We start from the raw sequence: 24,332 nt of genomic DNA on the forward strand, positions 1-24,332 counted from the left end.
TAGGCGGGACTTCCGCTTAACTCCTTGTTTACCGGAGCGGTCGGTGCGGTGCGCGGCTCCGCTGTCTGGCACGGGCTGTGTGCTGCCTGCGGCCCTATATGAAGGACAGGGACAGGGACAGGGGACAGCCCGTGCTGCGGGGGTGGGACCCCGCTTCCTGCAGCTTCTGCTGGGGGACGGGCCTTGTGCTGCATGTAGCCCCAATGGGGGACAGGCCCTGCTGTAGGGCAAGAGCTGTGCTATAGGGGCAGGCCCTACTATAGGACTATAGCTGTGGTATAGGGAATAGGCCCTGCTATGGGGCGAGAGTTGTGCTGTAGGGGACGGGCCCTGCTGTAGGACAAGAGCTGTGCTATAGGGGATAGGCCCCATGCTGCCTGCAGCTCCCTATAGGGAACATTGTGTTCCCATTGACCTGAGGGAGAAAGGGGACAATGCTTGGAGTCAGTCCATCTGCTTGCTTGACCCACTGTGGGAGAAATGCTGCCATGAGAATTTTGCAGATGTGAGGACGATGCAACATCCTGTGCACAGAGACAAGATGCTAATGGCTACAGGTAGGGTAGAGGGCTTTGAGAGGAGGAAGTGATTGAGATCAGCAGATGTTGGATTGAGTGGCTGCAATGAAAACAGCTCTTTCAGCTCCTGTGAGCAGAGCTGGAACACAAAGCAATTTGGGGCAACAGATCCAGTTGCGTGCTTAAGGAAAGGGACGCAACTCACCTTCATGTCAGTTTGCCCCAGAGATGGCCATATCTTTTCAGGCAGCAAAGCAAACAAAGCAGGAGCCCCACAACGGGCTGTGCTGCTCAGGAAGGGCCAGGAAGGAAGGCTTGACCCCATTTATCACCTGCACCTCTCCTAAGCTGGATAATGAGGACAGTGGTAACGTTGTTATAAAACACTTGCCAGCCAACTGTCCCACTGGTCTCCAGCAAGGGAATGAGCTTTGTCCATAAACGTGTGGCTCTTTTAAGGAGAGGAAAAAAAAAATAAAATAAAATTGGTGGGAGACTTTGGAAAGAAAATCTCCATTTTGCCATTTCCCTCTGCCACAGCTGAGGTTCCGTGGGAACAGACAGAGCTCTGACACAGCCAGTTCGAGAAGAGCACAGGATGAGCTTTTATTGTCTTGTGATCAAAACACAAACAGAAAGCAGAGCCCTGCAAGTGACACAAAACATCACACACAGACACGAGCAAAACCAGGAGCCGGGTCCAGGTTAATGGTGTGAAGAGATCGAATGTAAACATTAAAAACCATAGAGGAGCCCGAAGAATTCAGCCACGGCAGTTCAGGCAGCACTGAGTCGACTTGCTGGAATTCGGGTTTCTGGCATTGAAAAGGATGGAAGGGGGGAAAGGTGTTTTAAGATGGCAGCTCCCATCCGCGGAGCTTCACTGAACTCTTTAGAAATCTCAGGCAGTGTTTGCTCATGACTTTGCAATCATTTTGGTAACGACGGCTGTGATCTTAGCGTCTGCCTCCAACCAGTTTGGTTTGAAGCTCTGAAGTATCCCCTTCTCTGCATCGAGCAGGTTGGAAATGCAGGGATGGACCCCCAGATTCTCCAAAGGAGAAAAGAGAAGTAGAGTCTCTTGGCAATGCTTCTCCTCACGGTTCTTTTATCACTCTCTGATGGCAAGCGACATAGAATGCTTAAAATCACACTTGACACATGACAAAGGCACCTGAAAGCTTGGCAACGTCGCATTCTATTATGAAGGCTTCAAGCATTTGTAATTACAAACACATTGCACACTTGCAAGAAGAAAACACCCTTGTGTTCAGCACATGAAACATCCCCGAGGGCTGGTGCTGCAGCAGGGGTCAGTGCTGCTCGTAAACCAAGGTCAGAGGAGGCTCTGCTCTCCCACTGATGTTTGCTGTTGCTTTGGCCCTAACAACAAAGGTGTTGTGCAGACTCCAAGCTGTACTTTGCTGAGTGTTTATGGAATGACATGGGAAAAGTGAATGGAGCGAAGGGAAGTTTTGCAGAGGGGGATGGGGAACAGATATTTCTCCTTCATGAACTAACATTGTTAGTTAAGGCACATGTAGAAACGGTTTTCAAAAGATCACTTGCAAATCAGTTCCTCCTAGCTGGGGCAGCCTCCCTGTCCAGGAGCCAGGATTGCTTTCCAGTTACTTTGTGTGAGCATGGAGTGACTCCTGCTGCAGCATCTATGGCATCCCCTGGAGCTGGGCAGGCCATGGGGCCGAGCCAAACCTGCAGACCTGGCTCACGCGGCCCTGCACAGGACCAGAGCTGAAGATGCTTAACGCTCATTGCCTTCAGCAACATTGGGAACTGACCTCCCAGACAGAGAGAATTCCCAGCAGGGTGCTGGGGGAAGGGGAAAAGCAGAGCCTTTGCTGCTCGGGTCGCTGCAGGACACAGGGAATGGGATGGCTCAGGCTCCGGCCGTCCTGCTGGACGTGCATGAGATGAAGGTGGGCAATGAGATAAATCAGTGCTAGCTTTCAGGGGTACAAACCCTCCCGACAGCTTTCTCCTCTTTGCTGATTACTGGGGAAAGGCAAGAAGCTCTGCTCGTACCTGGAAGTGCTGCTGGATACAGAGGAACCAGCTCTGCACTGCTGGCATCAGCTACTGAGCTTCCCTTGGTCAGTCAGACTCACTGCACGATGGAGTTGGATTTTAACTAACATTGGCAGAAGGCAGAATTAAATCTATCCATTTTGGGAATTGCTCCCAAACCACCCTGGGGTCCGGTGCTGAGATAACACAGCTGGAGCCCAGAGCACAGGACAAGGCAGTCAGTCAGGCACGTGTAGGGTCAGCATGAAATTCTGGTGTGGGACTGGGATGGCACAGAGATCTCACACTGCCTGCCTGTAAGAGGGCGAGCATCCGCAGGCTCAAAGCCCAGTGCCAGATGAAATGGCACTGAAATGACACAAAATGAGATGAATCTGCACCTCTGCAGCACACAGATCCGGCTAAAAGCTTTTGGAAACGGCGAAAGCAGGACTTCTATCCTAAGAGCAGTTCTAGCCACGGAAATGGGGACTCTTCTTCATTTCTGAGCAACACTCACCCACAGTGAGCACTGCCTCATGAAGGAATCTTCACCAGAGAGCTGCAGATTGCACAGACACCTTCAGATCAGCAGTACTGAAGAAATCAGGTGTTACATTTCCCGTGGCAGGAAAAATTCCACATTACTCATCCAGGAAAGCCAACACCGGTTGGTGCTCTTGCTCAGATTGTGGTTGTTCCGAGGACAGGCAGCTTGGAGGTGTGTGGGGAAGCAGGAGAGCAACGCTGGCAGCGCTGACATTGCAGGGAGCTCAGCCACGACCACGAGGAGCCCTCGAGCAAAGAGCAGTGAGCAGTGGGTTCCTCAGTCTGCAACGAGGCAAATGCTGGAGCAGCACAGGGGAAAAACCTTCTGCTATTCTGATCCGGCCGTGCGGAGCTCTGGGCGTTCCATAGCAGGCAGCAAACGTCTTCTGCAGCAACGAGGAGACAAAAAAAACCCAACAACCCAACAACAAAACCCCGCCAAGAGCAGAGCGTATGGAGGGGAATGCAAATGATCTTTTCAGGTAACGATAAAAGGAGCGAAAAATAAAAAAGGAGAGAATCCAGGCAGCGCGCAGCCCGGGGGCTGCCTAAGGCCATTGGTTTCCCGAGGGGTAGTTGGGCACCGTGGGGTATTCGGGCAGGCTGTTCCCTGCAAAGTTGTTGTACTGGGCCTCTCTGCTGGGGGGGTTCCTCCACGCACCGCTGTGCCACTCATCCTGAGCCTTCTGGAAGCTCCCGCCGGCCCCTCGGTAGATTTTGTGCACCTAAAGGATGGGCAAAAGGCCCCCAGTGAACATCCATGAACGCTGCGCTGAGCGGCCGTGCCACACACCCACAGACATCGCACGGCAAAACTGAAGCTCTCACCCTCAAAATGCAGACCAGCATCGCCACCGCCGCCGTCGTGAACATGATGGCAGGGAACAGCATGAACACAGCAGCTGCCACGTTGGTGCTGAAGAACGTGATGGCTGCCAACCAGCCGCTGCGGGGAAGGGAAAGGAGAACACCATCAGAGCAGCTTCACAGCTCCTGGACGCTGAGAGTGCAGAGCTCAGTGCTGCTCTGTATCTCCCTGAGGTGCTGGAGCTGGCTTGCCAGCAGTCCCTCTGTCCCCCTGCAGGTTGTGCAGTGCCCCCCTAGGAGGAGGCTGTCCTTACCACGCTCCCCATCCGGAGAAACCCACTGCCTGCAGGATGGTGAGGATGAACTGCATGCCGAAGACGAAGAAGAAGGTCATGAAATTAAAGGAGCTGTCTGACCTGCGAGGGAAGAGAGATGTGAGGGGCACACTGAGTTCAGACTCAGAGCTCAAACCTTGAGCTGGAGTGGGTTCAGGTAGGGGTCAGGACTCGGAGATCAAACCCCAGAGCTGGAGTGGATGAGGGTTCATGTTTGGGTTCAGGTGAGGGCTCAGAGCTCAAACCTCAAGCTGGAGTGGCTTAGGGTTTGGGTTTAGGTTCAGGTTAGGGCTCAGAGCTCAAACACCTGAGCTGGAGTGAGGTCTTCTGGTGACCAAAGGGTGCCACCAGCTGTGTCACCTCCACTCTGAGCCTCTCCTCTGCATTCATATTTATTTTTAATATGCATCCACCCCTGTGAGCAGACTGTGCCTCACTGCCCCTATTGCACAGAACTTCCTTCTATCCAGCCTAAATTTCCCCTCTCTCAGCCTGAACCCATCTCCCCTTGTCCTGTCACAGGATGATCTCCAAGTTCCCCTCCAACCTGAGCCATCCTGTGATTAATCTCTCTCCCAAAGAAAGAAGAAAGTGAACCCTCCTGGGTTCCCACGTACCGAAAGGCTTTGTACACCGGTCGGAACCAGCAGACGTAGCTGCAGGGGCTGAAGAGGATCAGCCAGAGGATGGCCAAGCCAAAATTGACTCCGTAGCCACCTCCAATCCACCAGGCCAGGCAAGCAATGATGTTCACGACCAGCGTGATGCAGTAAACTGCAAAGAGAGCAGAGGAAAGAGCATGAACTGGTGCCATTTCACATCACAGAACAGTCAGACTCCTGGGATAAAGCAGGGATGGTCTGTGCTGAGTGGGAAATCTGCACCCACCCCAAAGGGAAACGGCTTTCTGCTGTGAGCTGCGGGGCAGCAGCACGGGGACGGCCACCTGCAGGGGATGCACTGAACAGAGGGCTGAGGATCCCTTGTGGGACTGCCAAGGGATGGAGAACAGCACAAGGCTCAGCCCAGTGCTGCTACGAGCAAGGCTCAACCCCTGTTGGTAGCAAAACCCCTTTATGAAAGAGGAGAGCTGTGGGCCCTGCGCTCTCTGGGGCTGCCCAGGAGCTGTCAGACACCAGCACAGCACCTTGCAGGCTCTCCCTCTGCTTCCTGCAGCCTCTGAGGAAGCCTGGGAGTGGTTCCAGGGCTCCTAAGTGCTGCCTTGAGTGAGGGAACAGCAGACTGCAACCAGGCTGAAAACACAGAGACATCCAGGCCCTTTCACACTCCCTGTTCTGCCCCTCGGATAGAGAAACAGCTGCCAGCAGACCCCAGAGGGCACCAGTGCTGTGCTCCATTGCTGAGCATGTCCATTCTGCACTCAGCACCCCAGACTGTCTTCCTCACAGCTGCTATTTTTAATTTCCATTACTACTCTGCTCATGCACACGTGGGAGCTGTAGGTAATTTCTCCAGCAAGAAAGATTTCCTTTAAATGAGCCCTCGTTGGGGATTCATGTGCAAGGGTTACAGGAAAAATGTCAGTTAATATGAGTCTCCACTCCTGGAGACGCCAGAGGTCAGGGGATGGGGCTCTGAGCATCCAGTGGAGCTGTGGGGGTCCCTGCTCAGAGCAGGAGTACAACCAGACAACCCTTAGAGCTCCATTCCAACTCAGCCCATCCTGAGATTCTGTGACCTCAATGGTCGCCCATTGAACCACTGAGTGGTTGGGATGGGAAGGGTCCTCAGAGGTCAACTGTGGAAAGGCTGGGATGGGAGGGTCCTTACAGGTCAACCATGGAGTGGTTGGAGTGGCAGGGTCCTTACAGGTCAACTGTGGAAAGCTTGAGGTGGGAGGGTCCATAAGGTCAAAAGTGGAGTTGTTGGGTTCCAAGGGTCCTTAGAGGCCAACCCTGGAATGAGGGGGGTGGAAGAGTCCTTACAGGTCATCCTTAGAGCCATGAGACCACAGAAATGGTTGGGGTTGAAGGGATTTTGTCGCTTCTCGGTGCAGGAGTGGGACTGGATGGTCTTTCAGGGCCCCTTCCAACTCAACCACACACCCACAACCGGGGCAGCTTCCTTATCCAACGTACAGATCCAGACGTGGTAGATCCTCTTCACCAGGGACTGGTAATCGATGGGAATCTCATCCCCAAAGTTCTGGTAGAAGCAGGGCTTCAGGGGGATGAATTTGGGGAGCGGCGGGAAGTTATTCACCTTTTCTACAACACAGAACACAGCAGATGAGCTGAATGCTGAGATGTTCTTGTAAGTGGGGCATCCTCTGCACCTTCCCAGCGTGCATCCCACTCTCAGGACAAGGATAATTAAAAAAAAAACCCAACAAAACAACTCCTCAAAATGAGTGTCCCAAAGGAGGAACCCCAAAGATCCCAAAGGAGGGGGTCCCAAAAAGGGAGTCCCAAAGGAGGGGGTCTGAAAGAGGGGGGGCCCAAAGAGGGAATCTCAAAGAGGGAACCCCAAAGAAGGGAGCCCCAAAGGAGGGTTTGCAATGAAAGAAGGGAGCCCCAAAGGAGGGGTTCCCAATGAAAGAAGGGAGCCCCAAAGGAGTTTGCCCTTGGAAGGCATCTCTCTAACAGGGATTTGGGACTCAGAGGCACCAGCTCAGTGCAGGCGTGGTGTGGGGGAGGATTCTGTTGTTAAGGCATTCAGGGATGTACCCCCTTCTTTCCAAAATGGGTCTTTAGGCAACACAAAGCCCCGCCAGTGAACAGAAAGCAAAAGCTTTGCACTCAGACACCACAAATCAGCACACGCTGATGGGAAGTGACACAGAAAAATTCATCTTGGGGACAAATTGCATTTCAATATCAACTAATTAAACGCCCCAAGCCCTGTATGAAAGCTGCTGTCAGCTTGCAGGCAGGGCTGCCGGTGTGTGCCTGCATGCAGCCCCTGCACCTTGGGGAGCACTGCTGATTAAAGTTTGATTGCAGGCCAGGGCGACTAATTGCATCTCATCTCCTTCCGCCCCAGTAAACAGCATTAGAGCCAAGCAGGGGGAGAGATGAGGAATGTGCTGGGAAAAGCTCCAAATGGCACAGAAGAGGAAATGTCTGAGCAGGGGCTGTCAGTGCGAGAGTTCCCTTCCCCAGCTGCTGTCTGTGTGAGCAGACACTGCAGGAGCCGTGTGTAACTGTATGGGGAGTGCCCAGAGCTGCACTGCATCTGTGAGCTTTTAAAGCTGGCCTGAGTCACCTCGCTGCAATTAAGCTGCATTAAGAGGGAGAGCGCAGGCAGGATGCTGTGAGGGGAATCAAAGCCTTCATCGCCACAGCTGCGACCTCAGGACGCTGCATGGGGAACACAGCAGTGGGGGAAAGGAGAGGAAGGAGCTGCAGAGCTTTGGGGGTCACTGTGAAGTATTGCAGCGACGGGTTCCAGCTACAGCAGCGTGCTGAGAAATGGGATCTGGAAGCGTTCTGCTGTGCATCGAGGGGTCCTTACCTGCCATGGTGGTTCAGGGCGTTGCTGGGCCACAGCAGCCAAACAGCAGCAGATCTACTGAGAAGCAGAAGCAAAGAAGGGCTGAGGCAGCACATGTGGGCAGCAGCACGCTGCCAGCACAGCCCACAGTGCTGCAACCTGCAGGAGCGCCCCCAGTGCCCCCCAGCCCCCCCAAAGCAAAGCACCCACTCACCGTCTCAGTGCCTCATTGGGGCTGGGATGGTACCTGGCTCCCTGCAGAGGATTCCCAGCTGCTGGCACAGAACAGGCAGAGTTAATTGCAGAGCAAAGCACTGCTCCAAAGGTGTGTGTTTGTATGTGTGTGTTTGTATGTGTGTGTTTGTGTGTGGGTGGGTCGGGGTGGGGGGGAGCTTTGCAGTGCTGCAACTACGGCTGCAATGCATTTCCTATGGACTGGGTGAAGCCAGGTGAGCCCTGGGAGGGCACGGCAGCACAGCGTGCTCCTCCTGCACACCGATGGGGAATCCTTGCACTGCTGTCAGTGAACAGGGACAGGATCAACCCCAGCCGCTCCAGAGGTCTGATGGCTCTGAGAATGACTTGCAAGGATCCCCTCACCCCACCACTCCATAGCTGACCTCTAAGGACCCTCCCACCCCAAGCACTTCAGCACTGACCTGCAAGGACCCTCCCACCCAACCTCTCCACCATTGATCTGTAAGGATCCTCCCACCCCAACCTTTCCACAATTGGCCTCTAAGGACCCTCCCACCCCAAACACTTCAGCATTGATCTGCAAGGACCATCCCACCCAACCTCTCCATAGTTGACCTGCAAGGACCCTGACCCTCCCACCCCAACCACTCCATGGTTGACCCGCAAGGACCCTCGCACCCCAACCACTTCACCATTGACCTGCAAGGACCCTCCCCCCCCCAGCACCCCGCTGTTCTCTCAGGGTCCCACGGCCCAGAACGGATCACCGGAGCCCCGCACGCACCGCCGCTCCGCTCGGCGCCGCTCCCCCGCTCCCTCCGCGGCGTCGCGGGGTTCGATGGGAAAGAGAGTCCCAAACCGCAGCGCGGCCGCAGCGCCCCCCGCTCTTTGGACTACAACTCCCAGAGTGCGTCGCGGCGGCGCCCAGCGCGCGTCACGTGACGGTGCGGGCTGACTGCGCTACGGGGAGCGGAGAGGGACATCATTATGGGAGGGGCGAAGAACTGAAATCCATCGCAGCCGAAGGGGACGTTTGCCACCACGTGGCAGCCCTCGGCCATGGCGACGGCGTTGGAGGGGTGGTGGCCCCAGAATATCTGAGTCGGCCTAGCCTTCCAGAGAGGCGTCAAAGTAAGTCCGAAAAAACAGTATTTCTGTTAAAATAAGAAACACAATTTGGGAGGCTGCTGCTTTAGAGGCAGCCGTGGACCCAACGTGTCCCCACACAATGTCATGGGGCTGACAGAACCCCATGGGGAGCTCAGCCCCACACACATTCTGAGGGTCAGGTTCCATGGGTCCAGTGCCATGGAGTGAGGTTCAATGGGTCAGACACTGGGGTAAGGTTCTATGGGTCAGGTGCAGTGGTTCAGATCCTGTGGGTCTGGTGCTATGGGTCATATCCTGAAGGGTGAGATTCTGTGGGTCAGGTCCTGAGGGTTCAGGTTTTACCAGTCAGGTTCTATGGGTCAGGTCCTGTGGGATCAGGAGCTGTAGGTCAGATGCTGTAGTGTTGGATCCTGTAAGTCAGGTCCTATGAGTCCTGTGCTGTGGGTCAGGTTCTGTAGGTAAGATGCTGGGGGGTCCGGTCCTGTGGGTCAGGTGCCATGGGATCAGGTTCTATGGGTCAGATGCTGGGGGGTCCGGTCCTGTGGGTCAGGTGCTATGGGATCAGGTTCTATGGGTCAGATGCTGGGGGGGCCGGTCCTGTGGGTCAGGTGCCATAGGATCAGGTTCTATGGGTCAGATGCTGTAGGTCAGGTTGTATGGAGTCAGGTTCTATGGGTCAGGTGCTGGGGGTGAGGTTGTGGGTCAGGTTCTGTGGGTCAGGTCCTGAGGTTTTACGAGTCAGGTTCTATGGGTTAGGTCCTGTGGGATCAGGAGCTGTAGTGTTAGATCCTGTAAGTCAGGTCCTATGAGTCCTGTGCTGTGGGTCAGGTTCTATGGGTCAGATGCTGGGGGGGCCGGTCCTGTGGGTCAGGTGCCATGGGATCAGGTTCTATGGGTCAGATGCTGTAGGTCAGGTTGTATGGAGTCAGGTTCTATGTATCCAGCACTGTGGGTCAGGTTCTGTGGGTCAGGTTCTGTGGGTCAGCCACTGTGAGAACACAAGCAGGAAGGGAACATTTGAGCCCCACACCAGCAGAGGTCCCTCTGCCCCACTGAACAGGCACTACTGGGGACACTGGGCTACCAGTCCGGGTCAGTACTGGAGGTTATGGGGCAGATGCAGCAATGGGTTCCATGCATGGAAACCCGCTCAGCGCCATTGGGGTCACACTCACTGCTCCCCACATTGTTCCCATGCAGCCCCACACGTTCCCCTCCGCTCTCCATCCATCTCATCTTTATTTAACGTCATGAAAAACGTCCGACAAAGTCCTTAAATAAACACTTCTCCGCTCCTACGGCTGCGTGGGCCCAAAGAGGTTTTATTCATCATTTTCTTTTCTTTAAAAAAATAGAAATTCCCATCGGACAGAACATCCCACTCACGTCCCCTAAACGGCAGTGGGTTCCCATCGGGGCCACCAGCACCCATGGGTGCAGAGCCGGGACACGGAACGCGGGATCTCCCATTCCTTCCATTCATTCATAGAGCTTAAAATAAGATAAAAGCCATCGGAGCTTCGTCGAGAGCATTCTCTTTGCACCGACATTCACAGGAATAGATATAATTTATGTTTGATCTGTTTTTATACACAGGGTGGGGGGACGCGGGCAGATGAACGCATCCACGTGGAACGGAGCGCACATGGAGAGCGCGGCCCCATGGGGCTGGAACGTGGGGTGAGGGAGAGGGGTGAGGGATGGAGGGAAAGGGGGAAGGGGGAAAAGGGTTAAGGGTAAAAGGGTTAGGGGGTACAGTAAGGGGGTAGGGATAAGGGGGGTAGGGGTTAAGGGTAAGAGGGTTAGGGGGCAGGGGTTAGGGGTAGGAAAAGAAGAAGAGGGTTAGGGAGTAAGGGGGAAAGGGGTAGGTGGTAAGAGGGGTAGGGGTAAGAGGGGTAGGGGTAGGGTAAGGGTAGGGGGCTAGGGGTAAGGGGCTAAGGGTAGGAATTAGGGGCAGGGTTAAGAGTTACGGGTTAAGGGATAGGAGTGGGGGTATGGTTAGGGGGTAGAGGTAAGAGTTAGGTTTATAGGTTAGGGGTTACAGTTAGGGTGAAGTTTAGGGGTGGGGGTTAGGGGTCAGGATTATGGGTTGGGTTTAAGAGTTAGGGGTTAGGGTTAAGAGTTAGGGGTTAGGATTAGGGGTAGCGTTCTGGGTCATAGGTTAGAGGTTACAGTTAGGATTAGGGGTAGGGGTTAGGGTTAAGAGTTGGGGATTAGGGTTAGAGGTGGAGGTAAGGGGTAGGGTTAAGGTTCCGGCGCTCCATTCCCATCCCTTTTGACACGTACCACCAAGACCCCTGGGTTTGGCTTTGGGATGGCAGCACTGCAGGGCCCCAAGCCCCTCCTTGTGAAAATCCACTCCATCCCTTCAATAAATAACTCAACGAGTCCGTTCCTATAAAGAGAACTGAAAAGTGCAGGTTCCCGTGTTGGGCAGTTGAATTATTGGTATTCAATACTTCCACTCTTCCCATGTGGGCTCCTCTCGCTCAGAACCCCAAATCTCTCCCACCAGGGTTCATCCTTCCCCAGTTTAAGGTGCTTTTATGCTTTCTTTGCCGATGAAATGAAGACGGCGACGCTGACGTTGACAAATCCCAAAGATGAAAAAGGCAATTCTGACTCTTCCCTTCTTGTCCACCTTCAGGATCCGGGAGGGCAGGAAACGCGCGCGGCGCATCCCCGGTTGGCACTCAGCACTGGGACGCTCAATGGGTTCCACCAACACCGGGGGGCAGAATTGGGGCTGACGGACCCACAGATGCTGCCGTGAGTCGGGACACGAAGCTACAAAACCACACGGCTGCAAAACCCCCCGCTTCTCCAAATGCCATCGCCTTCCTGGCGACTCTTCCATGGTGAGGTTCGCTCCGTGTCCTTCCCTATGAGTTCTGCTGATGGGCAGCACCGACCCACACCCCTCTGGTTCCGCTCCCCCGGATCGAGGACGAGTCGGCGCCGCGCACCTCCAGGAGCATCTCCTCTCCCGAGTGGAGATTTCACATTCATTTCACGGGTACGGCAAAGTCCTTTTGCTTTTCCTTCAAAGGTGCTTTACATTCAAGAGCTATTGCAATCCAACACCCCGCTGTCTTGGGTTTGGTTACGCGATTTAAACGGACGGCCCCAAACCTCAGGGTTCAGTTCGTCTCCGGATTTGGGGCCGGGGAGGGGGCTGGCAGCTCCCAGCCTTAGCTCTCCCGTGGGTCGCTGTACTGCAGCTCCGAGTTGAAGACCTCCTTATAGAGGGGTGGGAAGTTCATGGCCGTCTCCGGGTGCAGGAGACGGAAAAATTCCAGTTTGTCCAAGTGCAGGTTGCAAATGGTCTTCATCAGGGGCAGCTTGGAGACCATCTGCAGGGAAAGGAGGAGCAGTGAGTTCCCAATCATTGGCCATAGAGTCATTGAACGATTGGGTTGGGAAGGACCCTAAAGATCCCAGAATCGCAGAATGGTTGGGTTGGAAGAGTCCTCAGAGATGGCAGAACTGTAGGACCGTAGGATGGGTTGGGAGGGGACTTACAGATCATACAGCCGTAGGGTGTTGGGTGGGAAGGGACCCTGAAGGTGACTGAACCACGGGATGAGTTGGTTGGAAGGGACATTGGGTTGGAAGGGATCTTAAAGGACACGGAGCCATAGGGTGGTTGGGTTGGAGGGGGACCCATAAGATCACAGAACCATAAAATCACAGCATGGCTGGGCCAGAAGGGGCCTTAAAGACCCCCAGTCCCACCCCTGCCATGGGCCGTCTGCCCCCCCCCAGCCCAGGGTCCATGCAGAGATGGGGCACCCACAGCTTTCTGGGCACCCCACACGCTGCCCATCCCCATCCCTCGGTTCTTTGGGTTTTCCCCCAGCCGGGCTCCCCTCAGCACTGCAACCTTTGAGAGCTTGTCCTCAGCGGAGTGTTTCTTCTGGATCTCGTGCTGTAGGGCCACGTAAATCTTGTCCTGGAGCTTCTGCACCTTCTTGGACTCCGTCAGCCACGGGCGGTCTGTGAGGACGGCCAGGTCAGTGCCATGGCTGCAGCTCCACCCCACACTCTAGAGGAACCCACTGCTCTTCCCACCACCCTTCCAGATCCTTGGGGTGGCTTTGGGGACATGGGACGACCCCGCACCACCCTCAACCCTGCCATTGGGACAAAGCTCTTCCACCCACCGACATTTGGCAGATGTGTCTGTTATACATGTTTTCCCCACCCGCCTTTCCCCCCAAAAATAACAAATCATTTGGGATTTCAGGGCCTGTGCCCCTCAGCTTTAGCCCCAGACCCCCCTGTGCCCCCACACACCCGGGGAGAGCAGCACAGCGGCAGTGAACAGGGCGAGCTCCTCATCTGACAGCTGCAGGCGGCACAGGGTCCTTCCCAGCTCGAAGACAGCGCTGATGAGGTCGTCGCATCCTACGGGGGGGACAGGGGGACATCATGGCTCCATTGGGGCCCCCAACCCACATCCCACCCCAATGGCTCCGAAAGCTTCTGGAGATGCTCCTCCCCTGTGTGGAGCATCTTTGGGCTTGGGGTTGGGGTGGAAGATGGGTCCTGAACACAATGGGGTCAACCTGATCTCAAGAGAAGGTTGGGGTTGGGGTGGAATATGGGTCCTAACCATGATGAGGTCAACCAGATCCCAATAGAAGGTTGGGGTTGGGGTGGAATGTGGGTTCTGATCACAATGGGGTCAACCAGATCCCAATAGAAGGTTGGGGTTGGGGTGGAATGTGGGTTCTGATCACAATGGGGTCAACCAGATCCCAATAGAAGGTTGGGGTTGGGGTGGAATATGGGTCCCAAGCACAATTGGGCCAATCTGATCCAAACAGAAGGTTGGGATTGGGGTGGAACATGGGCCCCAACCACGATGAGGTCAACCTGATCCCAACAAATGGTTGGGGTTGGGATGGAGAGTGGGTCCAGACCACAGTGGGGTCAACCCAATCCCAACTGAAGGTTGGTGTTAAGGTCGGACTGGATGATCCCAGAGTTCTTTTCCAGTCACAGGGATGGATCCTTTAGGGATCCCAGCCATAGGGATGCCGTGTTTCACATGGGGGCATCCCCCATCCGGGCATCAAAAGGAGGAGGGTGCCCCAAAGAGGCCCCGAAGCGGATCTCACCGAGCGCCTTGAACATCTGCACGCCACCAAACTTCCCCTCGAAGAGCACGGTGTTGTTCAGGGGGTTGAAGGCTCGGATCATACGGAGCAGGAGAACCTCGAGGCAACCTGGTACAGGCAGAGGGACAGCAGGCGAGGGAGGGGAGGGCAGGGGGTTCCATCATCCCACAACCAAATGGAAGAGAGAGAAAAGCCCCCCGTGCAAGTTTGGAGTCCAGATTGTTCATTCCCAAGAGCACGGCGGTTAGACAGATCCAATGTGGGTTTGGGGTTTATTCCAATAGGTCCCATTTGGGTTTGGGATTGGGATTTATTCCAGCAGATCCCGTTTGGGTTTGGTCTTTGGGTTTATTCCAATAGATCCCATTTGAGTTGGGGTTGGACTCGATGATCTCTGGAGGTCCCTTCCAACCCCTACAATTCTGTGATTCCTACAATTCTGTGAGTTTGGGTTTGGGGTTTATTCCAGTAGATCCCATTTGGGTTTGCTTTTGTTTTGTTGTTGTTGTTTGACTTTCAGTTGTGACCCCGATGTTTCACCAAAGGGAAATCTGTGCTCGGGGTGGCATTGGGGACGGCCCTTACCGGCTTTGAGGAGGATGATCTGGTCGTTCTGGCAGAGCTCCATGAAGCCATCGATGCGCTTGGCGAACTCCACCACGTACTGGATGGCATTGGAGATGTGCAGCGAGCACTGCTGCCACATGGCCTCACAGCTCTGCGGGGTCAGCAGGGACAGCCCTTAGGGCTCATTGGCACCCGGGGCATTCCCACCTCCCACCTCCCCATTGGTGCCCCCAACCCATGATCCACCCCTATGGCTCCAAAAGGCTTCGGAGATGGGCAGAGGGGTCCCTGCGTGGAGCACCGCTGGGTTTGGCTTGGGATGAAACACGGGTCCCAGTCATAATGGGGTCAACCAGATCCCGACAGAAGGTTGGGGTTGGGATGGAATATGGGTCCTGACCACAATGGGATCCATCTGATCCCAACAGAAATTTGGGGCTGGGGTAGAACGTGGGTCCTGACAGCGGGGTCAATCTGATCCCAACAGAAGGTTGGGGTTGAGATGGAACGTGGGTCCTGACCACAGTGAGGTCAACCAGATCCCAAGAGGAGCAGAAATGTGCTGTGTATTAAGAACAATATCCAAAAGAGTGGTGATGCACTGGAACTGGGGGAGGCGGTGATGGGGTCGCCATCCCTGGAGGTGTTCTGAGCTGTGGAGACGTGGCACTGAGGGCCACGACCAGCAGGCATGGCGGGACGCACTGAGCTTGGGCTTGGGGCTCTGAGAGCTCTTTTCCAACCGGAATGATTCCATGATCCTATGATGGATCTCACCTTGCTCTGCAGGGCACGGACCTCCTCTGGGGAGTAGAGGCTCCAGGCCAGGTGCTTCAGCTCCTCTGCTGTGTACTGACAGGTCTCCAGGTGCGACTTGACCACGTTTTGGGCGATCCGGTCTGCGAAGCGGTGGGGATAGAATATGGGGGAATGGTTTAAAGTGGAAGAGGGGAAATTTAGGTCAGATGCGAAGGGGAAATTCTGTGCTCTATAGAGGTGATGCCCTGGCACCGCTTGGAGCTGTGGGTGCCCCCATCCCTGGGGGTCTCCACGGGGCCCTGGGCAGCCTGAGCTGCTGGGGGGCACCCAGCCCATGGCACGGCTGGGGTTGGGTGGCTTAGGGATCCCTTCCAACCCAACCATCTTACAGTGCTATGATCCTCAGGGTCTCTTCCAACCAACTCATTCCATGCTTCTATGATCTTTAGAGTCCTTTCCATCCTAACCATTCCATCATTTTAGAATCTTTATGACCCCTCCCGTCCCAACCATCCCGTTGTTCTATGATCCTTATGGACCCCTCCAACCCAATCACTCTGCAGTTCTGTGACCTTGAAGGACTCTTCCAATCAACTCATCCCTCACCGATCTCAAGGACGGAGATGTCCCCAGCCAGCTGGCTGCCCTCCAGCGCCCCATGCGCAAACAGGGCTGGCTCCAGCATCAGCTCATAGATGGACTCCTGTTTGATGAGCGTGGCGTCGGCCACATCCAGGCTGGACTGATCAGGCGAGGGCTGCGCCGAGGCCAGCAGGTCGAGGTTGTAGTAGGTGCTGCTGCCATCAGGAGTGAGGGGGAAGTCGAAGAGGAGCCCGTCAGACAGCGTGGAGATGTCATCCAGGTCTGAGAGGCCACTGCTGACGCTGGTGGTGTAGATGCGGCTCAGGGGTTCGGGCTCATCCTTGGGGCCACCGCTCTGCTCCTGTCTCTGCTGGTGCTTCTGTACCTCGGCGTAGAGGCTGTCCCGCTGCTTCTTGGACATGCGGCCAAACTTCACCGCTGCAGGGGGTGGAAAACACAGCGGTGTCATGGAGTCGGCACAGTGGGGTTGACCAGCTCTCTGTCGGCCCATTGGTGTGGGTTTGCAGTGGGGTTCTGTGCCCTCTATTGGCCACTGATGGGGTTCTGTGCCCTCTGTTGGCCATTAATGGGGTTCTGTGCCCTCTATTGGCCATTGATGGGGTCCTGTGCCCTCTATTGGCCCACTGATGGGGTCCTGTGCCCTCTATTGGCCATTAATGGGGTCCTGTGCCCTCTATTGGCCATTGATGGGGTTCTGTGCCCTCTATTGGCCCACTGATGGGGATCCGTGCCCTCTGTTGGGCCACTGGTGGGTTCTGTAAAACCTTTTGTCCATTGATGGGTTCTATGCCCTCTGTCGGCTACTGATGCAGTTCTGTGAACTTTTTTGGTCATTAATGGGGTTCTGTGATTTTTTTTGGCCATTGATGGGGTTCTGTGCCCTCTATTGGCCCACTGATGGGGTCCTGTGCCCTCTATTGGCCATTGATGGGGTCCTGTGCCCTCTATTGGCCATTGATGGGGTTCTGTGCCCTCTATTGGCCATTGATGGGGTCCTGTGCCCTCTATTGGCCATTGATGGGGTTCTGTGCCCTCTATTGGCCCACTGATGGGGATCCGTTCCCTCTGTTGGGCCACTGGTGGGTTCTGTAAAACCTTTTGTCCATTGATGGGTTCTATGCCCTCTGTCGGCTACTGATGCAGTTCTGTGAACTTTTTTGGTCATTAATGGGGTTCTGTGATTTTTTTTGGTCATTGATGGGGTTCTGTGCCCTCTATTGGCCCACTGATGGGGTCCTGTGCCCTCTATTGGCCATTGATGGGGTCCTGTGCCCTCTATTGGCCCACTGATGGGGTCCTGTGCCCTCTATTGGCCATTGATGGGCTTCTGTGCCCTCTGTTGGCCATTAATGGGGTTCTGTGCCCTCTATTGGCCATTGATGGGGTTCTGTGCCCTCTATTGGCCATTGATGGGGTTCTGTGCCCTCTATTGGCCCACTGATGGGGATCAGTGCCCTCTGTTGGGCCACTGGTGGGTTCTGTAAAACCTTTTGTCCATTGATGGGTTCTGTGCCCTCTGTCGGCCACTGATGCAGTTCTGTGAACTTTTTTTGGTCATTAGCGGGGTTCTGTGCCCTCTTTTGGCCATCGATACGGGTCTGTGATGGGGTTCTCTGCCCCCCATCAGCCCATGCACCATTGGAGCACCTCCTTCCTCAACCCAACCGAAACAGAATCCATTGAAATTTTCCCCATTTAAAAAAAGAAAAAAAACCAAAACAAAACAACAAAACCCAGCCCAAACCCACATATTTCTCCCCATTTCAAGGTGCCCCACGCCCTGGGGCAGCTCACCATCACGGGACATGCCCAGCGCCAAGCATTTCTGCAGGCGGCAGTGCTGGCAGCGGTTGCGGTTGGTGCGGTCGATCAGGCAGTTCCTCTGCCGTGAGCAGGAATAGCTGGCGTTGTTCTGCTGGCTCCGCCGGAAAAAACCCTACAAGGGATGGCAGTGGGGTTGGGAAGGGGCCCCGTGGGATGGCAGCAGCCAGGCGGCCCCGCGCTGCGCTCACCTTGCAGCCCTCGCAGGTGATGACGCCGTAGTGGATCCCCGAGGATTTGTCCCCGCAGATCTTGCAGGGGATCACCTCGATTTGGGCTGTGGCAAAAGGGGAAAAATGCAGCGTGAGGGAAACGAGGAGAACGCCTGAAACCAGGCAACGGATGGGGAAACTGAGGCACGGCTGTGCTGCCCTATTGCTGCACTGCACACAGCTCAGCCCTTGCTGCCTCATCTATGGGAACGCTATGCCAGGACCCCAAAAGGCCGCTGTGGGGCACAGGAATGGAGCAGAAAAACCCTTGCAAGACTTTTTTAGCACAGCGCATCCACACACCAGCCCCCCTCTTCCCCCCCCCCCCCAGTGCAGTTTTGGGATGGTGCCCCTCATTTCTCGCTTGCTTATGGGGCTGGGAGCACTGCGGACCCCATGCACGGGGTGAGCCCCCATCCCTGCCCCCACCCCACTGCCGGTGCCCCCCACCCGCCCCCCCCAGCCCCAATATAGCAATGCTCAGCTCAAGGTCCCCCAGCAAATCCGCTTCCCTCCCGCTTCTGCTTCGCTGGCACTGAGCTGCTAATAGGCTTCGTCCTCGTGTTCCAGCTGCCCCAGATCCGGCCCACTGCTGTCCCCCCCCACCCCCCATAGCACTGGTACGTGCCTCCCAGCATCGCTGCACTGCTAATCCCCCCCTTCCCCCCAGGGGTTCTGTGCAGCCGCCGCCGCGCCAAAATAAACCCTGCGGCCAGATTATGGGCACTGAAAATCCCCACGGTCTGTGCAAATCCCCGGTGTGGGTAAAGTCCCTGCTGCCTTCCCCTGCCCTCCCAGGCATCGTCCCAGGGGTCCTATGCAAGGTTTGGGATGGGGTTCTGTGCCCTCTATTGGCCCATCGCAAACCCAACTCAGTGGGCACAGAAGCCCATCCTGAACCCCCATCAAAGGGCCAAGAAACAGCAGCTGGGGGAGCAAGATGGGGTGCTGTGCCCTCCGTTGGCCCATTGATGGGTTCTGAGGCCTTTATCAGCCCACTGTTGGGGTTCTCTGCCCCCTTTTGACCCACTGTTGGGGTTCTCAGCCCTTCACTGGCCCACTGATGAGGTTCTGTGCAATCCATTGGCCCACTGATGGGGGTTCAGGATGGGCTTCTGTGCCCTTTATCGGCCCATCACAAACCCATCTCAATGGACACTGAACCCCATTCCGAACCCCCAGCAATGGGCCAAGAAGCAGCGGCTGGGGCATCAAGATGAGGTGCTGTGCCCTCTATCGGCCCACATATGGGTTTCTGAGCCTTCTATTGGCCCGGTGTTGGGTTCTGTGCCCCCTGTTGGCCCATATATTGGGCTCTGTGCCCTCTATTGACCCTCTGATGAGGTTCTGTGCACTCCACTGGCCCACTGATGGAGGTTCAGGATGGGGTTCTGAGCCCTCTGTTGGCCCATCACAAAGCCAACTCAGTGGGCACTGAACCCCCATCACCAGGCCAAGAAACAGTGGCTGGGGGATCAACAGAGCCCTCTGTTGACCCACTGATTGGGTTCTGTGCTCTCTACTGACCCACTCATGGGGGTTTGGGATGGGGCTCTGTGCCCCCTACTGGCCCACCGAGTTGGGTTTATGATGGGCCAATAGAGGGCACAGAGCCCCATCCTGAACCGCCATCAGTGGGCCAACAAGCAGCGGCTGGGGATTGAGATGGAGCGCTGTGCCCTGCACTGACCCACTGATGTGGCTTTGGGGTGGGGTCCTGTGCCCCCTGTTGCCCCACGGATGGGTTTTCAAGCCCTCCATTCACCGCCCTCCAGTCCCCATTGCAGCCACTCAGCATCACCCACTTCAGCCCACACGCCGTGATGGCAGCCGCCGCTCGGCCATTCCGAGACAACCCCGAATCCCCTTCCTGCTGCAGGATGCGCCCCAAACCCACACAAAACACAGGGACCCCATCCCACCCCATCGGCGTCACTGGGGGGGACGGAGGCTGTGCCGCCCCCGGCAGGAAACGGGCTTTGTTATGCAAGGTTAATTGCAGCCGCCGGGTGATGCATCCTCCGCCCGCAGCCGATACCCAGCGTGGTGATTGCAGCACCGGGGAAGCTCCAATCCCTACCAAATCCTGACCCCGAGAGCTGAGAAATGCCCCCTCCTCACAACCCAGCTCCTTTTGGGGGGGGTCCGTAGGGGCTGAGATGCTCCGAAGCCCAGCAGCGCCTCCTGACCCCACATCTCCCAACCTGCCCCACAGGAGAAACCAAAGCGATCGATCGGAAGCCACTCCGAGCTCTTAATTGGGAATGCTGCTAATTACAGTGCCAGCACCTGACCCGTAGCTGAGACGTCAGCCCCAAATAACTGATGTGGGGGTGCAGCCGTAACCGCGGCGTGGTGGCAATTAAGTGTCAGAACAGCTTTTAATTGCTGCTCTGTTTGTAACCCTGTCTGAATCACCGCTGCCCGCCTCCCTCGTGCCTCAGTTTCCCCATTAGGGCAGTGCCAGTCCCAGCACCGTATGAGCACCGGATCGGTGCGGAAAAGACTTTTTGTAGTGGGGGAAGAAACAAACTCTTCGCCTCCCCAGGAAGCAAAACTGTGCTAAAGAAGAGGCAAAAAAGAAAAACGAAGGAGGAAGAAAAAAAAGAAAAAAAGGGTTAAAACGAGCGATCCCCATCCCGCAATTAAATTGTCCCGGCGCAGTGTTTGCTCTCCTCCCACTGTAAATATTCGTTGCCCAATTCCGGGCCCTCTGCCACTGCTGCCCATTATGTAAGGGCACCGGCCGGCTCGGCTGCGTGGTGGCAATCGGCCCCACGTCCGTCTGTCCATCCGCCGAGCCCACGCCGTCCTCCTGTCCCACTGACACACTTTCTGTTCTGCACTCTTGTGTAACGCCGCGGCCGCTGCCCCCTCTGTGGGGTGGGCTGTGCTGTGTCCCTACGGTGCTGCCAGCCTTCACTATGGGGACTTTGGGGACCCCCCGGTGCGTGGTCACAGTGGGTCTGGGCGCCCTGCCGCGGCATGGGGACCCCCGTCACAGAGACCCCCACCCCTTGTCTGTATTTCCCTGCTGTGGGCTCAGGGGGGGCACATGGGGGTGTGGGGACCCCCGGAGCAACGCATGCCCCCCATCCCCATTGCGTCCCCACTGCTGTCCCCTGGCCAGGAGAGCTGAGCTCCCTCCCTAATTACCCATGATTGCATTTTGGGATGGCAGCCTCCAGCGAGAGCGGAGGGAAAAATAAATAAAAGGCATTTATTGCCGGTACAAACAGAGCACGAGGCTGCAACTCCCCCAAAAAACAACAACCAACCCTATAAATGCGTGCTGTGGGTAACCCAGCATGGGACTGGGAGCTGAGCAAAGTGCGGGGTCACCGGCGCAGGCAGATCCACTCCATCGGGGTGTTACATAAAGCGGGGTTGGGGGTGATGCTGCAGGGTCCTGAGGGATGCTATGAGGTTTCCTGGGAGGTGGTGGGGTCCCGCATGGGGCCGGGTTGCATTTTGAGGTGTGCACAGTGCTGTGGTGGCAGTCGGTTTGGTGCTGAGTGCCCGGCCCTGCAGTGCAGCACTTTGCACTTTGGAGCTGCGGGCAGCGGCACGTGAGGGCACAGGGTGGGGGTAATGGGGCTGGGGTGAAAGTAACGGGGCTGGGGAGGGGGGCAATGGAGGTGGGGAATGGGGAAATGGGGCTGGGATGGAGATAACAGGGCTGGGATGGGGAGTAATAGGGCTGGGGAGGAGGGCAGTGGAGGTGGGGAATGGGGAAATGGGGCTGGGGAGGGCAGAAGGGGGTAATGGGTCAGGGGTGGAAGTAATGGGGCTGGGGTGGAGGTAATGGGGCAGGGGAGAAAGGGGGCAATGGGGCAGGGGAGAAAGGGGGTAATGGGGCAGGGGAAGGCCCCCCTGCAAGCGGGGGGGTTTAATGCTGTAGGGTTAAATAAAGGCACTCTCAATAAACAGGGTGAGATTTACATCCCAGCAGCTCTCAGAGCAGCCCACTGCAGCGATGCTGTGGCGTCACCCCGCTGCCTCACAGACCCTTCCTGCTGTACCAGGCTCCCCACCCCCCCCCTCCAGCCCTCTGAGGGGCTCCAGGGACCCCCATCCCCTCCACCGCTCCGTTTGCTGCACTGTTTCAATGGGGTCCTGGGGATGAAACCACGCGTGCTGCACGACCCCACTGCACAAATGAAGACGGCGGAGCTGCTCCCCCCATCCCCAAAGGATCCCAGCCCTGCAGGACGCTGCCCAGCCACCATCCCCATCCAGACAGCATCACCCCAACCCCATCGCACCCCACTGGACGCCACCGTCCTTCGCCTATACTTTGTTTTTGGGTGAGAGCAGGGCTGTCACCCCGATCCCATCGCACCCATTGGGTACCGCTGCCTTTCACCCACCCCGTGTTTTCAGGTGACGTCTGGCACCGTCAGCCCATCACACCAGACCCCGTTGGGTCCCACCGTCCCTCACCCCCGCCACCTTTTCAGGTGACGAAGGGCTCCGTCAGCCCCGACCCCATGGCACCGGGCCCCATCGGGTGCCGCCGTCCTTTGCCCATGCGGGCACGCACTGCCGGGCGGGCAGGGAGGCTCCTCCTCCGCCCTCACTGATTTCCCAATGACAGATCTGGGTCACTGGGACAACTCGGAGAGGCGGCCGAGCCCCGCACGCTCCCAGCCACGCCGTTTGCAAAAACAAGGGCTGAAAACCCTATAGGATTATACGAGGGGAAAGATCCGGCGAGGGAAGAGCGGAGGAGCTGTCGGGAACGGGGCAGAACGGCGATTTCAGGGGGAGGAAACGGAGATTGAGTCCATCGGTACGAATCCGAGGGGATCCCGATGGGGAAAAAAAACTCTCAGTGGGGAGAATGGGGGGAGCGGGGTTGGCGTTTAATGAGGGCTTTTTAATTGGGAGGGGGGGGAGAGGACGGGCGAAAGGAATAAAACGCAATGAAAGAAAGGAAAAAGTTGAACCCCGCTGTTAATGACCCCCGCGCCGGCGCTGCGGTTAATGAGGCGGGAGCGCTAATGAAGGTGAGGTCGCGGGGGATCGCCCGTCCCGTTACGCAGAAGGGAAAGGAGCGCAGGAACGGGGCCGCTCATAGGAGCGGTTCCACGGGGACAAATCAGTGCGCGAGGAAACCGCGGAGACCCCCGATCTCGGCCCGATATCAGCGCCTTACGGCCGCCCCGGTGCCATCGCCGACCCCCGGCTGTCCCCGTGGCCGCCCGGCAGCACAGCGGCATATTGCCGGCAGATTAACGGGCTTTGCTGCGGGGAGAGCTTAAGGGCAGCTCAGTGCCGCCGTCGGGCAAAACAAGCACGAATCGAACTGCGGAGCGGTGCCGTCCCCACATCCGCACATCCATCCACACATCCATCCCCGCATCCATCCCCGCATCCCCCCGCCCCGCACCCCGTTCGTTCCCCCGCTCCCCGATGCTCCAACACCGCCTTCCCCCGACGTGTTCCTCCCTGGGACCCTCGGTTCTCCCGTTTACCCCCCTTCCCCGTTCTCACCTCGCATCGTTCCGGCGGCGCTCAGTGCGGTGCCGGGCGGCTCATGGGGCACCGGGCGGCACCGGGCGGCTCCGCACCTCCACCCGCCCCTCCGCACCGCTGACCCACTTCTGCCCGAACATGCGGCCGTTCACATGACGAACCCGCGCGGCTCCGCCCCGACAAATCGCTTTCGCCCCAAGCTCCGCCCGTCTCCCTTCCTCCTCCTCCTCCTCCTCTCCCTCCCGCGCTGCTCGGAGCCGCGCGTCGGGAGATGCATGTTGGGCACTGCATGTTTGGAGCTGCACACTGAGCGCTGCACATTGGGGGCTGCACATTGGGGGCTGCACACTGGGAGCTGCACGCTGAGCACTGCACGCCAGGCACTGAGCTCTGCTGCCCATAGGAGGGCCGCCCCATCGCGACTCGCCCAGGCACGGGGACAGGAGCGTGTCCTCCTGAGTCACAGCACCTTCACCCCATTCCCTGCGCGGCCCCATTCAACACAGGGATGCATCTCCAGGCAGCTGGCAGAGCCTCAGCCCCGAAAGGGAATGGCTGAACCACAGCCCCACATGGGGACAGCAATGAGCACAGGGAAGGGAGAACCCTGATCCCAAACAGGGACAATGGCAGGGATAGAAATAGGAGGAACCCTGGCCCCAGATGGGGACACTGATGGGGACACAGAGATGGTGGTACCCTGAACCCGAATGGTGACAGTGATGGGGACAGGGCTGGGCCTCCCCACAGCTGCCTCAGTTTCCCCCTGCTGGG

The 24,332-nt window shown here is 56.7% G+C and overlaps 2 protein-coding genes across 6 annotated transcripts; both read right to left on the bottom strand.

The window, feature by feature from the left end:
- Positions 1-1,099: 1,099 nt before the first annotated feature.
- On the bottom strand, positions 1,100-8,782 carry SCAMP4 (secretory carrier membrane protein 4). Of its 5 annotated transcripts, none has more exons than XM_052702824.1 (8): positions 8,670-8,782; positions 7,902-7,959; positions 7,709-7,762; positions 6,301-6,462; positions 4,852-5,008; positions 4,214-4,315; positions 3,921-4,038; positions 1,100-3,817 (listed from the first exon to the last, which is right to left on the bottom strand). In XM_052702824.1, the coding sequence occupies exons 3-8, from the start codon at positions 7,713-7,715 to the stop codon at positions 3,641-3,643; spliced, it is 723 nt and encodes a 240-aa protein (XP_052558784.1). In that variant the 5' UTR covers positions 7,716-7,762; positions 7,902-7,959; positions 8,670-8,782; the 3' UTR covers positions 1,100-3,640. The 5 variants fall into 5 exon arrangements, with proteins under 5 accessions (XP_052558784.1, XP_052558782.1, XP_052558786.1 ...); XM_052702822.1 differs by having other exon boundaries at positions 7,709-7,765; positions 8,670-8,781; XM_052702826.1 differs by having other exon boundaries at positions 6,334-6,462; positions 7,709-7,765; positions 8,670-8,774.
- A 1,506-nt stretch (positions 8,783-10,288) lies between these two features.
- LOC128090441 (nuclear receptor ROR-beta-like) lies at positions 10,289-23,698 on the bottom strand. The gene is made up of 10 exons (XM_052702797.1): positions 23,577-23,698; positions 18,060-18,145; positions 17,842-17,983; positions 16,051-16,464; positions 15,463-15,584; positions 14,704-14,836; positions 14,119-14,226; positions 13,292-13,402; positions 12,879-12,991; positions 10,289-12,348 (listed from the first exon to the last, which is right to left on the bottom strand). The coding sequence occupies exons 1-10, from the start codon at positions 23,581-23,583 to the stop codon at positions 12,187-12,189; spliced, it is 1,398 nt and encodes a 465-aa protein (XP_052558757.1). The 5' UTR covers positions 23,584-23,698; the 3' UTR covers positions 10,289-12,186.
- Between the last annotated feature and the right edge of the window lie 634 nt (positions 23,699-24,332).

This window comes from Tympanuchus pallidicinctus, unplaced genomic scaffold (assembly GCF_026119805.1).
Source record: "Tympanuchus pallidicinctus isolate F22 unplaced genomic scaffold, pur_lepc_1.0 scaffold46, whole genome shotgun sequence".
NCBI classification, from domain to species: Eukaryota; Metazoa; Chordata; class Aves; order Galliformes; family Phasianidae; genus Tympanuchus; species Tympanuchus pallidicinctus.